The sequence below is a fragment of the Echeneis naucrates genome, chromosome 3, assembly GCF_900963305.1.
Source record: "Echeneis naucrates chromosome 3, fEcheNa1.1, whole genome shotgun sequence".
NCBI classification, from domain to species: domain Eukaryota; kingdom Metazoa; phylum Chordata; class Actinopteri; order Carangiformes; family Echeneidae; genus Echeneis; species Echeneis naucrates.
The window spans coordinates 27812142-27827542 of record NC_042513.1 but is presented as its reverse complement, the minus strand read 5'-3'; the positions used below and the strand labels follow the sequence as shown (position 1 = coordinate 27827542).

The window sequence follows — 15401 nt, the reverse complement described above, 5'->3', positions numbered from 1 at the left end:
AATCACAAGATGGAGCACGGGCACGTGACAGAATGTAGCATACGCACCATTCGTGTCGGAAATTTGATACTTTATGAAGCAGTCCTTTTTGACAACTTAAAGATGTCGTTTAAAATCTTACATCTCATTGTTGGCACTTTTAAACACATATATAAATGAAACATTTGCTTCCGATATGTCGTCTTAGGTTTGATATTTGTTCTGTTTTTGTGCATTTGCATGCAGTTGAAAAGGATTGTTTTGGTGAAATGCCAGTAAGCAACAAGACCTCCGATTAACGTGTCCGGAGAACTAGTCCCTGAATGCAGCTTTGGCCTCCACGGGGTCACGTGACGTTTGTTGACGTAGAAGACGTATGAAGATGGCGGCTCGCTGGAGTAGTGAGAATGTGGTGGTGGAGTTCCGGGATGCCCAGGTATTTCTGGCCGAACGATCCGTTACCTGAGCTCAGGTGGTCCGGGGGTAAACACAAAACTAAAGAACAACAACAACAACAAAACAAACCGACACGTTTTGTGGGGTCAGTGGGGGACAAGCAGTAGCTTCTGTCCGATCAATAACCTAAAACAATAATCGGGTCTGTTCATGGATGATGAATCAATCATCAGTTTCAGGTTCACAGTCAACACTGAAGTAAGCAGTTAAAGAGGCCGCTGCTTTTGGCCCTCAGGGACCACAGACAAGATTATTATTATTACTGAGGGTGAGTCTCAGGCCTCACCTGCCTGTCATTAATCAAAAAAGTCAGTTGTTAATCATCTTTCTCGGTAAATAAATTGTCTTAAAGCGCAACGTGATGTCTGTGAACATCTCGCTCCAACCCCAAGCTCTCAGTTTGTGGGTCTAAGGTCACACCACCTGTGACAACAGGGTTAAAGCTGAAGTCACCTGGTCGGAGGTGAAATTTAAGGTGACCTGATCAGTAATGTAATCCATAACATCACTAATAAATATAAATAATCAGTTTGTTTTCAGGTCAACTATCAGCTTTTTCTTCTTGTGTTTTTTTTTCAGGCCACCGCCATGTCTGTGGACTGTCTGGGCTCCCATGCTGTGCTGTCCGGGTGAGTTCAGCCACCTGAATGCACCACACAGGGGACTAAAGTCTGATGTCCAGAACAGGCCAGTGAACGCGTCATCACACAAACTGCTTCCTCTACCTGTTTCTCAGACGCCGTTTCCTGTACATGGTGAACCTGGAGGCTCCATCTGAACCACCTCGTAAAATCAGCCGACAGAGTAAGTGGGATGTGGGGACGGTCCAGTGGAACCCCCACAAGTCTGAGTCCCATATGTTCGCCGCCTCGGTGAGTCCCTCCCAGAGTTCAGTGTTGAGATCATGTGATTTGTAGCAGAAACACAGTAACTGTCTGTGTGCAGAGTAACCAGCGAGTAGAGCTGTACTCCTGGAGGGCGGGCTGTGGGGAGGTGCACACCTCCCTGCAGGGACACACCCGGGTCATCAGGTAACACCAGACCACCATCTGACATACCTGGATATATGAGCTGTGTTCACTGACTCTGTGATGTGTTCACTGACCCTGTCTCAGTGATCTGGACTGGTCCTGGTTTGAGCCAGAGCTGCTGGTCACCAGCTCAGTTGACACCTACATCTACATCTGGGACACAAGGTCAGAGGTCACAGTCACTTTCATCATAACTTTGTCTGTTCTGGAGCTTTTGGTAGAATCACATCATCAGTAGGTGGAGTCAGTCAGATGTCAGTCCTTTATTTACTCCTCTGTTGTTGATGACCTTTGACCTCTCTGTCTGCCTCCGCAGGGACACTCGTAAACCCACGGTGGCCCTGTCTGCTGTTGGTGAGTATTTAAAGGGCCAGCACTGTATTTACTCACACCAGAGACAATGCAGTTAGTTTTGTGTGTTCAAGGACACTTTCTTCTTGTGTATTTAAGAGCAGACTTCTGTTTTTAGCTGGCGCATCTCAGGTGAAGTGGAACAGGAAGAACCAGCACCTGCTGGCTTCCAGTCATGACGGAGACGTACGAATCTGGGACAAAAGAGTGAGACACAGATTGGTCAGCACACATCCCCCGAACTACACACTGACTCTGAGAGAGCGTGTGTGTGTGTGTGTGTGTGTGTGTGTGTGTGTGTGTGTGTGTGTGAGAGAGCAGAAGCCAAACACAGCTGTGGAGTACGTTGCAGCTCACCTGTCTAAGATCCACGGCCTTGACTGGCATCCAGATAACGAGTTCATACTTGCCACATCGAGCCAGGACAACTCAGTGAGGGTGAGCTCACAGGTCATAGGTCATTAGGTGGTTAGTTCTTCTTCCCTGTCAGTATTTATTTTGTGTCATTTCTCCTGTGTGTGTTTAGTTTTGGGATTTCCGACAGCCCAGGAAGTACCTGAACATCTTGTCCTGTCAGGTGCCAGTGTGGAAGGCCAGGTACACGGTGAGGAGTAACACCTGAGTCACACCTGAGGGCTTCATCCATCCTGAGTCATTTTGATGATTCTCTGTCTATCTGTCCGTCTGTCTCTGTGCATCTCTCGTTGTGTGTTCAGCCATTCTCTAACGGTCTGGTCACAGTCATGGTTCCTCAGCTGAGGAGAGAAAACAGTCTGTTGTTGTGGAGCACGCTCGACCTCAACAGTCCGGTTCACGCCTTCGTCGGGCACGATGACGTCGTGCTTGAGTTCCAGTGGAGGCCACAGAAAGAAGGTGACCAATCACACTTCAAGCCCTGCACCCTGGAAATGAAGGAGAGTTCTGTGTGGTGGATTTCTTTTGTTGGAACTAAGCTAACAGTTAGCCCGGCCCACAGCTTTTGGATTACACACTGGTTATTTTGTTGTTGTTGTTGTTGTTTGCAGGGTCTAAGGACTACCAGCTGGTCACGTGGTCCAGGGACCAGACCCTGAGGATCTGGAGGGTGGACCCTCAGCTGCAGAAGGTGAGGCTTCATCTCCAGAGACCTGGGTTCAGTGATGTGTGTTCTCTGATGACATCTTGTTGTGCTGCAGTTGTGTGTCAGTGACGCAGCGGACGAACTGATGGACAGGATGTCTCTGACTGTGGAGTCAGACAAGTCTTTGTCCTCCCAGGAGCCAGAGAGTCAACAAAGTGCTGGTCCTGGTGGTGAAGACCTGCGGGGTGAGGAGACGTGTCCTTCCTCTTCCTCTGTCACCACACTTTACATCAACAAAACACGCATTCTTATTGGCTCAGCCTCCAGTCCATCCGGTCCCTGCCCTCCATATTCCCTCTGGTCTCTGACCCGTTGTCTCCGCCTCTCTCAGACCAGGAAGCCTCTGTGAATGCTGGAGGCCGTCAGGACTTGGCAGCGTGTTCAGGTCTCCCTCAGACGCTGCAGCAGGAGTTCTCACTGGTCAACCTGCAAATCAGAAACGTCAACGTGGAGGTGAGTCACCTCCTAAGGGTGTGGAGCCAAAATTCAAACATCAAATAAATCACAGGATGGCTTCAAATAAACCTTAATTTTATACAAATCACGTTTGTTTGTATGGCGTACAGAGAGAGAAGCAACTGAAGTGAGAGAGAGGTGCTCAGTGTCCCCCCCAGCAGTCTATAGCAGCACAACTCAAAGAAAAAGAGTAATTAAACCTCAAGTTATTAACTGTAGTCTTTGTCATAGAGGGTTTTAAGTCTGAACTTAAAGCTGCCACAGAGTCCGCACAGTGAACGCCTCAGTGTGTAAAATAACCCTTTCTAATGGAAAGCAGGAAGCACTCTGTTTTCACATCTGTTTGAAGTCTGATTATATGTTTTATCTACACCCCAATCAAAGTCTTTGTGAAAGTGGCCCACAAAAATTGACTGACTGGTGATTTGGTTGATTTGTACAGATGGACGCCGTGAACCGTAGCTGTGTGGTGTCTGCTCATTTTGGTGGCCATCAGGTTCATCTGGTGGTAAAGTTTCCCGCTCATTATCCCAACAATGCCGCCCCAACTTTCCAGTTCGTCTCGCCAACCACCATCCCCTCTGCCATGAAGACCAAGATCCAGAAGGTGCAGACGCTCCTGAACGCACAACACAAAAAAATAGAAACTATGTGACATGATTGGTGAAATGTTGAAGGCGTTTCCCTGAGAGGATGATGATGGTGAATTTTCTTCTTCTGTGCTCAGACTCTGACAGACACATCTCTTCAGAAGGTGAAAAGGAACCAGAACTGTCTGGAGCCGTGTGTCCGTCAGCTGGTTTCCTGTCTGGAGTCCGACATGGTGTGGAAAAAGTTTGTTTTTTACAGAGTTGTATGTTCATGTTTTGTGTGTTTGTGTATTATGTCCAGCAGTGTGTGGATCATGAAGTGAAAGTCAGGTTTCCCTTCTTCCAGTTTATGTGCTAATCTAAGCTAACACTCTTTAAAGAAAGCGAGGCTAAAGGGCCCCCCTTCCAATCTTTATGCTATGCTTTGATAGCAGTTTGCCCTTCTTGTGTTTGTTTGAGATGAGGTGGGGCCTAAACCAGAGCCCGCCCACTGTGAGCCAGTACAGGTGGGTTTACCTGTAGACATCTGATGGTCCATGTGTCCTCCAGCAGACCCAGGAGGATGGTCCGGCCTCTGGTCCCTTTGTCCTCTCCAACCCCGTGGCTCCAGCCCTGCAGGCCTTTCCTCGAGTTACTAACACATACGGATCCTATCAGGTAACTGCCATAGTCTGATCAGCTGACAGGAAGTGAACATGTTGATGTAGGCGGTTTCTTACTCGTCCAATCAGAATTATAGAGCAGATGGATGACATTTGTCTGTTTGCTCCTCCAGGATGCCAACATCCCATTCCCACGGACCTCTGGTGCTCGTTTCTGTGGCACCGGCTGTCTGGTCTACTTCACCCGACCAATCACCATGCACCGCTCTGCCCCGCCCACTGAGCCCACTCCCAGGTTGAAGGATTCTATTGGTCTGTTTTTGTTCACTCAGGTGAACTCTTTCTAAGTGTGTGTTGTCTTCAGGTCTCTGTCGGCGCTGTCGGCCTATCACAGCGGAGTGTTGACACCCATGAAGATGCGTTCAGAGTCTCAGAGCGCCCTGCGACTTTACAGCGGTAGCCCTACTCGCTCAGACAAGGACACGGTGTCCATCTCCTCCTTCTACTATAAAGAACGGGTGAGACACACTGAGACACAGAGAGAGAGAGTCTCTGCTGTGAGGTCATGAAAGTAAAAAATGGATGAAGACAACAAAACAATCAGGACACTGATAATCTGATTATTGCTTATTGATTAGTCTGTTAGTCTATTTGTCACTTAGTTGATTCATTAGTTCAGTCTATAAAATGTCCTCCAGCGGTCCAAGGTGGCTCCTCTCACCTTTTCATTCAGGCAGCGTCTACCTGTTGCTGGATCAGGTGAATGTTGCTGATCCTGTATTTCCCATGATTCATTGGGCCGATGTTGAAGCCAAACAGGATCGGAGCATCAGTTGCCTTCAGCGTTGAATTTAGGTTTTGTGAAGGCATCATTGTACTGTGGAGAACACTTAAAACACACTGGTGTCAAGGTTACTAGGCAACAGTAGATTGGAGACAGTAAGGCCAGGGGCCGCGAGAAGTTTAGGTGTTGCTCTACATTGTCCTTCCTGTTGTCATGAGTTTGTGAACAGTGTGTTCACTGACCCCTGTGAAGTTCCTCTTCCTGAACTGTGGGTAGTTCAATGGGGCTGGGGATGTTGATCCCTCCGTGTGTTTCGGGCACAAAGTTCCATCACTCTCACTAACAGGTGCTTGTTTATTTTTACTTTTTTCTCTGTGTTGTTTTTCTCTGGCCAATCACCTGTCCCCATGCTGCTGTGGCCACACCTTCCTCTCACTCTCCTCCAATCAGAAGCTCCCAGTCTCTACCTCCCGCCGCTGGTCTGTCCAAACTCTCCATGATTGGCCGGTACTGAGCCTCTCTCTGTCCTTCAAACATCTGTCCATCCCTGTTTCTTTCCTCAGCGTTGGGATTTAACCTGTTTTCCTGACATCGCTCCGACTAATAGCTGCAGACAAAGTCAATCAATGATTTCCTTTTAATGTGGGAGTCAGCTGATTTCGACTTCCTGTTTACCTCAGCACCATTTGGCCTGGCTCATAGCCAGCACAGCAGCTCCGATGCTGTCACTCTGCCTGAATCTCTATTTAGCATGTAGTCATGGCGCCTAGCAGTGTTACTGTTAGCTTAGCGAACAGCAGCCCCCTCTGGTAACGGAGGCCATTGGTTCAGCTCACGGGTCAGCTGACTCCCAGCATCACTAACTTGGAAAGTTCTGAGATGGGTTGTTGTCTCTTCCTGTTTGGAGGTAATTACCTGCTCAGGCTCCACCCCCACTGACCTGCAGACTAACCAGGTTCACACTGAGAGCTCAGAGTCTCTGTCAGGACTCAGACCTTCATCCCCTCCATTCCTGCTCCTCAGAGGGTCAACCCTGATGCCTTCAGGGACCCTCTAATGTTCAAACCTCATGTCTCACAGTGTGAACACTCAGTAATTTAACTTCCAGACCACTTTTAATCAGGTGGTGCTTTGTCTCCTGTGGATGTCCCGTCTCCCGCTGTCCGTCTTCCTGTCTGTCCTCCTGTCCATCAGAAATCCCGCCGCTTTAAGACAAAGCGAGAGGGGACGGACTACAGCAACCGTCCAATCAAACTGGCTGGAAAAGTGATTATCCAGGAAATCTCCTGTCTGCTGCCGGTCCACAAAACTCTTGGAGAGAACTACATGTGAGGCACACACACACACGCAGTGTAGGACCAGGTCCAGGACCAGGTCCAGGACCAGGTGTAGACAATCACCCAGCTGGGTTTTGGTCTTTTATGATCTACCTCTGATGGTTTTTGTTCCATTCAGTCTGAATGTCAACGACATCCAGGAAACGTGTCAGAAGAACGCAGCGGCGGCACTCGCCGTTGGACGCAGAGATGTGGCAAAGGTGAGTCATCAGAAAACCCCCTGACAAGAGTCTGATCCAGGACCAGAAAGAACAGCAAAGTGATATTGTTGTTGCTCACGGTTTGTCAGGTTTGGGCTTTGGCCTCTGCAGCCACCAGTCAGGACCTGAGTCCAGATTCAGACCCGGACACAGAGACCCCCTGGGCCAGACACCCATTTGGACGCCACCTGCTGGAGACACTGTGAGTTTATCATTCTGGTCCATTCCCGCAGTCCAGGGTTAGGGTTAGGCCTGGTCTTGGACTGGGATTGAACCCTGTCTGTGTCCCCGCTCAGTCTGGACCACTACAGCCAGATGAGTGACGTCCAGACTCTGGCCATGCTGTGCAGTGTGTTCAGAGCTCAGGCTCCACCCCCTGAGTCTTACTGTCCCTATGGACACCAGGCGTCCCGCTCGTCCATGCCCCCCCCGCACCACTCCAGATACGTAAGTCTGGTCTCTGTCTGTGTTCTGGACCAGTGCAGAATCTCCTCCTGTCTCCTCATGTCGTTCTCCATTTGTTGAGGAAATGCTTTTAAGTTTTAGCTGATTGCAGCTGAACAGGAAGTGATGTCATTGCGTGTTGTCTCAGCCCAGCTACACGTCGAGCTCCGTCACCTCAGGTTCCTGTTCCAGCACATCAGACTCCATCACCACGTCTACCTGGAACACAGGTGAGTGTCCACCGTGTCACTCAGTTCGACTGCTGAACTGCACTTTCACCACCTGAACCGTTTCCTTCCAGGCCGAGACACTGACCATGGCAACCCTTGGGGGGAGTCGTCTCCTGATGACTATCGCTATGGAAACCAGGCTTACACTGACCCCCGGGAACGAGAGCGAGAGCAGCACGACATGAACAAGAGGTGAGTGAGCTCCTGCTGGGAGAACGGGTGTAAATGGTCCGTCTCGCTCACAGAGCTGTGATGTCATTTCCTGTTCCTCGGCAGACTGCTGGATCCCGCCAACACCCTGCAGTTTGACGATTTTAAGAAATGTTATGGTGAAATCTTGTACCGCTGGGGCCTGAGGGAGAAGAAAGCTGACGTGCTCAAATTTGCCTCGTGTCCTCCTGAACCTCACAAAGGCATCGGTAGGTTTTCACAGAGACGCAGGGTTCCAGGTCCTGGTCCGGGAACTCTGGATCTGGAGGATCTGACCTGAGATCTGTTTTGTCCACAGAGTTTGGTGTGTACTGCTGTCACTGTCGTAGTCAGGCTCGCGGGACTCAGTGTGCCGTGTGCAAACGCCTCACCTTCCAGTGCGCCGTCTGTCACGTGGCTGTCCGAGGCTCCTCCAACTTCTGCCTGAGCTGCGGTCACGGAGGACACACCAGCCACATGATGGACTGGTTCCGGCGGCAGGACGAATGTCCAGCCGGCTGCGGCTGCCACTGTTTGCTGCAGAGCACCTTCTGATTGGACAGACCTGAAGGTCCTGGGACAGGGCATCTGTCCAGCAGACAGTGGACTGTGGATATTCATGGTTCCCAGAAGACAGCCCTGACTCTCCTCCATCAGTATGTGTGTTCACTACCTGCTGCTGACGGATTCGAGGCGTTCAGTTTGCTGAAGCTGTCGTTCATACTCATTTTATGTGACTCTGATATGATTAGTGAATTCATTATGAACTGAGACACTGGGAACAATCACAATAAAATGTGTTTCATTGTCATTTATTCTGAAAATTACCAGGTTTTCATGACCTCTCTGCCTTCAGTAAATCACACAAATGAGCTGGTGGAAAAATTCTTTCAGACATTGGTCAGTTGATCTTGTGTTGAGGTGTGTTCAGTCAGCTGACTCACAGGCGTGTGTGGAACTTAATCAAGCTCTCTCACTGCATCATCATCCTTGCATCCTGCCTTAGTCCCCACGAGCAACACACTGAACCCCTAGCTGCACATCTGTGGCTGACCTCTGAAAAATAATTGTTGCTCCTTGTCATTTTTCTCTACCTGTCTGTAAACGCACCACCGGCTGCTCTTTCCTGTTCCCCTTCCTCTTTTTGTTCCTCTTCCTCACTGACAGCTGGTCAGTGTAAGTCAACATTTCACAAACTTCTGGGAAAAGTCTGTTTATCTAGCACGTTAACAGCTTTCCATAGAAATAGCCATTAAGCACTGGGAAGTGATACCTTCACTGCCATGGGACATTGGAGAATTCCAGGTGATGATGAAATCAGTGAAACATTGATGACCAGGTTAGATTTAGATTTTTTAATTTAAATGACAGAACGCAGCATCAAATTTAAATGCTTCAATTATTATTTATCTTTACTTTGTCTCCTTTTGTGTCAGTTATCTTTTATCTCATGCACTGACTACAGTGAATGTCACACTAAACTACAGATCAGTGACAGTCCATCTTTAAATCTCTGTGCCAGAGAGTCCTAAGCCTTAAACGTTCTATCTAAAGACCATCGGGGGGTCTACAGTGGTTTTAAAAAGATTGCATTGGCGTGTATTTGAAGAAATACACTCTCCAGGCCGAGAGTGTGCTCCAACACATGGGGAGGGGGGGGTTCACACTCACTAACCCGTCCACTCCAGGAAAGAGTTCTGCCAGTAGTCAAAGTTCAGATTCAGGGGAGAGGGACATAGTTTTGGTCAAATCAAATCAAGTCAAGTCAGATTTATTTGTATAGTGCCAAATCATAAAGTTACATCAAGGCACTTCACATAAGTGGAGGAAGACCAGACCAGGTCCACACTCTACAAGGAGCTTAAGGGTTTCATGATTTTTTGTTTTGTGGACTTGGAGAAGGCATTCAGCAGTGTCCCTCTTCTGAGGGCTATCCAAGGTGCCCTCTGTCACCGGTCTTGTTCATTACTTTTACAGACAGGATTTGTAGGAGCAGCCAGGGGCTGTTTTGGGGAGCATAGGATTTCACCTCTGCTCTTTTCAGATGATGTCCTGTTGGATCCTTCAATCCAGGACCCCCAGTATCTCCCACGGCCGTTTGAGCCAAGTCGGAAGCGGCTGGGATAAGAATCTGTGCCTCCAAGCCATGGTTCTGGGCCTCTCCAGTTCGGAGGATAGTCCATGCCTTAAGTGGAGGAGTTTAATGGTCCTGAACCAGGTGATGGAAGGATGGAGCCTGAGATTGACAGACGAGGAGCTCAAAGTAGAGCTGCTGCTCCAGAATGACAGGAGGATAACAGACCAGAAAGCAGGGGGTTAACTAGAGGGCGGGCCATTGTGTGATTGACAGACTGTACTAGCCAATCAGGACAGAGTACACAGCAGCTCAGATCCATCTCCAAATATGGACGTCACTCTGGATCACTGATAAGGAGTCCAATCTGTTTATCATATCCAACACTTTAAAAGAAACTGAAATTGAGGAAAACTAAAAAATAAATAAATAAAAAATAAAAACAAGGCAAAGGTGATGAAAAGAAAAACCACAGAAGAAATAAAAAAGCCAAAGACAAAGGAAGGAGAAGCAGCAGGAGGGACACATGACAGATTCGGATTAGGATTCGACTTCAGTCTCCAGAATCCACAATCAGCTCAGGATATCAGAGTCCGGGGGAGTCCAGACCACCTAAACCTGTTCGGGATTCTTTTGGTTCTTGTGGCAACAGTCGACAAACTTAAAATCAGCTTTGAACCAAACACTAACTTTTATTTTCAAAGCCTCCCCACAAAAAAGTCAAAAGAAGAGCCTGTTCTGGTATAAAAATAAAACTTTACAAGGAAGGAGCGACTCACACAAACAGCCAGCCCCAGGGGTCAGAGGTCACCTGATCACACAGGAAGTTCAGTTTAGGAAAAACACCAGTGATGGAGGGAATCTTCTGCAGGTCCAAATGTTCTGCTCCAGGTAATAGTCCCTTCCTAGAGAGGGAACCTATCCCTTCACCGCCATCATCTCCATGCAGAGTCAGAAGTCAGAGGTCAGGGTCTTTCAGGTATCTGGCACTTCCTGTTCCGGACCTGAACCACTTCCTTCCTCTCCTTCAGGAAGTTCCCAAAGGCGTCTGTCTCTTTGCTTTCCTCTGTGGCTGAAACAGGAAGAGAGAACCCTTCAGAGTTTGAATCTCAGACATGAAGCTACCTCCTGATCCAGACTCTTCCTGTGTCATGTGATCATGTGTCTTTCCTATTGTTCAGGATGCAAGTCGTGCATGTTCACAGAAAACTCCTTTACATTTGTGATTTAAAGCCATTTAATCATCAAATCTAAAAGTGAACCGATTTATCTCCTTTAGTTTGATTAACTGATCACTCAATCAGTCAATTAATTCCTTGTCACCTCTGTGGTCGATGTCGTCTGTGTCGCTGTCCTCTTCCTCCTCGTCCTTGTTGTCAGGGTTACCTCGTGTCATGATGAGGTCACTGGGTCCAGCGATGTCAATATCTTCTGACCACAGGAAGTGAGTTAGAACAAAGTGTCAGTCAGTAGAAAATTACTGTCCATTAAAAGCTGTCAGTCAAAATCTGACTGAATTATTGATTAAACTGATCCTTTAATCTGCAGTCAAGCTATTAAGCCACTTGTTTTCATTTCCAACAATGGGCCGTCATGAAACAGATTCAATTGTTTCTGTTTTTATTTGTCAAAGTCAGAGACAGATACACTAAATCCAAACAGGAAACAGCTGAAGTTAGTAGAGGAAGAAAAGACAACAGGTTCAGGTTCAAGTTCATCTTCACTAATATTAAGACTTTTTTTTTTTTTTTTTTTAAATTCCTCTCCTTCTCTCATCATCAGTATCATCATCCTCCAGAAAGCTCCCACAAAAAGTCTAATATAATGAGTGGCACTTTTCAGTGGTTGAAAAGTTAGGACTATTACAGATATCTGTTCACAACTTGGTCCATCCTGGTCCTGGTCTCTGTGGGAGACCAAAGAGATCCTGAAAACACCAGCTGGCACATTCACAGTCACATGACTCCACAGTGGCAACAGGTATGAATCAGGCTCAGAGAGGAGGATGATGGAAGGAGGGACAACTTCAGGTTAGGGTTAGGGTCATACCTGTTGCAGGTGTGTTTGTCATGTCGACAGCTCCCAGGTCCTTCCGGAGGCGCTCCATCTGTTCCTGTTGCTTCCTGCTTTGAGCTTCCACCTGAGGGACAAGAAGTCAGCTAAAACATGGAGGAAGGGGTGGAGAAACAACACAAACAAACAAACAACTCATGCAACACACTCACCAGCTGTTTGTGGAGTCTCTCATATTCAGGTCGATATTCCCTGAAGAAGAAGGAAAAGTTCAGGTATGAGTCTCATTCAGTCTCTTTGTGTTTTTCATTTTAAAAACTGTAACATCATTTCAAACATCATTTCATTAATGATGAAAAATCAGCTCCAAATATCTGATTGTCTTTATTCTGTCAACAAAATAAACAGGACTGATCCAGAGACTCTGGCTTTGACCTTTCACCCCTCAGAGGCTTTGGGCTCTCTGAGTAAAACAGTGATAGTCTGTAGCTTTGACTTCACCCACTCACCTCTCATACTCCTTGGCAGCATCTTCCACCTGAACAAACAGCTCATCCAATCCGCTGCCTGTGACTGCAGACACGCCCACAACCTGTAGCCACAGAGCAACAGCGTCAGGACAGACCTCGATCTGATTCTGGGCTCGGCAGAGTTTTCCTGGAAGCAGGTTCTCCTTGACCTGTTTCCCAGCAGTGTGGGTCACCATGGTAACCACAATTTGAGGGGAGTCTTACCCTCAGGCTGGTGTAGAACTCATCCAGGACCAGACTCATAGAACGCGTGAGGTTGCTCACATATGAGGTTTCCTGATTCAAGGCATCCTGGAAAACCTCAAAGTCCTGCATCCACTCCACAGCGAAGCTGTGGTCGATGATGTCAGTCTGCACAAACAACAACGACAACTCAACAAGGAGCCAACAGATCATTACTGCACACCAGCAAACAGGAAGCGGCCTCACCTTGTTCATGACGACAATGAAAGGCAGCTTGGTCTTGTAGAGAATACTGAAGAAGGGAAACAGTGTCAACATGACCGCACAACTATTTATTTTGTGGACCATGAGGCACACCACATTATAAGGCGCAATATCAATGAACGGGTCTATTTTCATACATAAGGTGCACCGGGTTATAAAGTGCACTGCTGATTTTTGAGAAAACTCAAGGTTTTTAATTGTGCCTTATAGTGCGAAAATACGGTACTACAGACAAGTGATGACATCAACATTGAGTCATCCTTTAAGACACAACAATGACTGACAATAAATAACAGCTGGAGCCACCAACGCCGCCTCTCTTCTCTTTCTGAATCTGACAGATGTGATTTCTTAGTCCTGATTCGAAATCGTCTCAGGTGTTTGTGTGATGTCACCAGTTGATTCTGTCGCAGGGCGACAACAGGCTGGACTCTAACACTTCTCTCCTTCCTGAGGATCATTGTGTCAGCGTACCTGCAGGCGTACAGCATGTTGGACATGAAGGTGACGGGACTGACACTGCGAGAAGTGTCCATCACATAGATCACAACACAGGGGAAGGAGGACGCCTGGAATACACACACACACACACACAGTAGATAAAGTGACTGTGTGTGTGATTGGTCAGACTTTTATGAAATCCTGGAGCACAGACTAACCAGAGCCTCAGTGATGATGGTTCCCGATGCAGACCAGGTGAAGACTTCAATCTGACCCGGGGTGTCTATCAGCACGTACCTACAGAGGTCAATGGTCAAGATCAGTTTGATATGAAGTTTACATGAAGCTTGCTGCTACGAACTGCATGTGGAACGAAGGTGAGGAAGAGGAAGACACAGGCTGATACTGACCGGTGATTCTGCTGCTTCTTCTCTATGAACTGCATCACCTGAGAAGAAACACACACACACACACACACAACTGTGATAAATAGCTTTGTTCAGACGATCACGGTGCAACAACCTTCTGAAGAGGACATAAACGTCTATAGGTCTGTGGGTGGAGCCTATCTGACCCTTAGAAATACTGTTAGCTGCTTAACTGATGTGAAATACAATACTCGACCTTTAATGCAGCAATGAATCATGAGATAAGTTGGGCCAAAGAATAGAAGGTCCCCTCTGAAACATGTCACGAACCAGGCCACATGGCCATGACAAAGGGGGAGACGCCTCTTTTATTTTACTTACTAAAGAATATACATAAGGAAAAAACCAAACCAGGCATGGCAGGTGTAATCACTGTGGGGTGAGAGCAATGAAACAATGTGTGTGAAGCTGTAAGGTGGAGAAACTAAATCTGCTTCAGGAAGGAGACCAAGAGCAGCGAGCAGCAAGAGCTGAGGGGCCGCCCTTCCCTCATGACCCAGGGACAGTGTGGTGTCCCCACTGGGACACCCTGACTGTCAAAGTCTCCCTGCTGAATCAGCAGCTCAGATATTTGACAGCACTGGTCACCTGATCGAAGCGCGTGGCGAACAGGTTGAGTGACGTCACGATGCCGCCGTTGGGTCCAAGGGCGTACTGCTTCATCACCTCCTTGTAGTTCACAGTGTCCCTGATGTCTGCGGGAGAAGAGGACGGTCAGTGAGACAATGTCCACCTGTCTGTTCAGGAAATAGACCGGTCCTCACCTATGTTTGCAGGGAAGGGGACTTCGTGGACGGCGGGGTCCAGGTTGATGACATAGGGCGGAGCTTTCTGAGTGTGGAGGTGGGCCGTCAGTCTCTGGAGGACGAAGAGACAGTGTCAAACAGGACAAGATCATTCTGAAGGTGAGTGTCTGAGGATGTTTTGACGATTCCAGCCTCTATAACGGCTCAGCTAGCTACTTGTTGCTAAGAGGAGAAGCTAACTGCTGCACCTAGCCGCACGCGCTCACCCACCTGGACAAAGGTGGTCTTTCCGGAGCCCGCCATGCCGAGGACGATCACACACACCGGCTGGTCCCGGACTGGAGCCTCCGGGGCCCCGTTGGCCTTCTGTTGGGTCTCCGTTAGAAAATCCGGACCGGGACACCGTGCTGCAGCCGCCATATTGTTTAGAACCGGCTGCCGTAAAGACACTGGTACTGTCGTAAACACTCGGGAGTCAGCAGGAGGCGGGTTAGGATAACAAGTATTCAACACAACAGCTTTAAATAAATAATACACAGACAAACAAACACAATTTACTCTCTCATCCCCTACTCCACAAAACTTAATACTCATCTGTACGAAGGGAACTTAGTACATGGGCATAGTTCTAATGATTTAATTATCATAAATATTATATATTTGATAGAAAAAAAATATGAAAACAACAACAATTCTCAATTCAGGGAGATTGAATAAAGGGCCTTTCAAACCAGCTACAACTTTTCCCTCATCTCCCACTTCCTGTTTCACATTAACAGAAAAAACACATAAAGATGACATTAGATCAGAGAGCTCTACATGAAATCTACAGGACAAATGATATACTGAACATCTCTATTCATCTGTCTGTAGAAGTTGATGACCCCTCAAATGGAGCTGAGGGTCATTTCCCAGCATTCTTTGCAGCCTCTGGCAGCTGCAAGTGTGTTACT

At 47.7% G+C, this 15401-nt stretch overlaps 2 protein-coding genes across 7 annotated transcripts; one reads left to right on the top strand and one right to left on the bottom strand.

The window, feature by feature from the left end:
• The first annotated feature begins 250 nt into the window (after window positions 1–250).
• On the top strand, window positions 251–8637 carry wdr59 (WD repeat domain 59). Of its 5 annotated transcripts, XM_029497471.1 has the most exons (27): window positions 285–415; window positions 1015–1064; window positions 1172–1307; window positions 1381–1466; window positions 1551–1631; window positions 1783–1820; window positions 1936–2024; window positions 2139–2255; window positions 2344–2421; window positions 2534–2690; window positions 2843–2922; window positions 2993–3107; window positions 3269–3390; window positions 3836–4000; window positions 4121–4216; window positions 4536–4640; window positions 4759–4880; window positions 4950–5103; window positions 5820–5876; window positions 6564–6697; window positions 6825–6906; window positions 6996–7108; window positions 7203–7353; window positions 7499–7580; window positions 7652–7772; window positions 7857–7999; window positions 8089–8637. In XM_029497471.1, exons 1-27 carry the CDS (start codon window positions 356–358, stop codon window positions 8322–8324), a joined length of 2970 nt encoding a protein of 989 aa, XP_029353331.1. In that variant the 5' UTR covers window positions 285–355; the 3' UTR covers window positions 8325–8637. The 5 variants fall into 5 exon arrangements, with proteins under 5 accessions (XP_029353334.1, XP_029353331.1, XP_029353332.1 ...); XM_029497472.1 differs by lacking the exon at window positions 5820–5876 and having other exon boundaries at window positions 310–415; window positions 8089–8636; XM_029497470.1 differs by lacking the exon at window positions 5820–5876 and having other exon boundaries at window positions 310–415; window positions 1936–2255; window positions 2993–3122; window positions 8089–8636.
• gpn1 (GPN-loop GTPase 1) lies at window positions 8566–14915 on the bottom strand. Of its 2 annotated transcripts, none has more exons than XM_029497479.1 (13): window positions 14719–14915; window positions 14467–14560; window positions 14291–14397; window positions 13685–13722; window positions 13493–13571; window positions 13308–13402; window positions 12816–12861; window positions 12591–12737; window positions 12366–12448; window positions 12069–12108; window positions 11893–11983; window positions 11167–11271; window positions 8566–10915 (listed from the first exon to the last, which is right to left on the bottom strand). In XM_029497479.1, the coding sequence occupies exons 1-13, from the start codon at window positions 14866–14868 to the stop codon at window positions 10809–10811; spliced, it is 1182 nt and encodes a 393-aa protein (XP_029353339.1). In that variant the 5' UTR covers window positions 14869–14915; the 3' UTR covers window positions 8566–10808. The 2 variants fall into 2 exon arrangements, with proteins under 2 accessions (XP_029353339.1, XP_029353338.1); XM_029497478.1 differs by having other exon boundaries at window positions 11167–11274; window positions 14719–14911.
• Window positions 14916–15401: the final 486 nt, after the last annotated feature.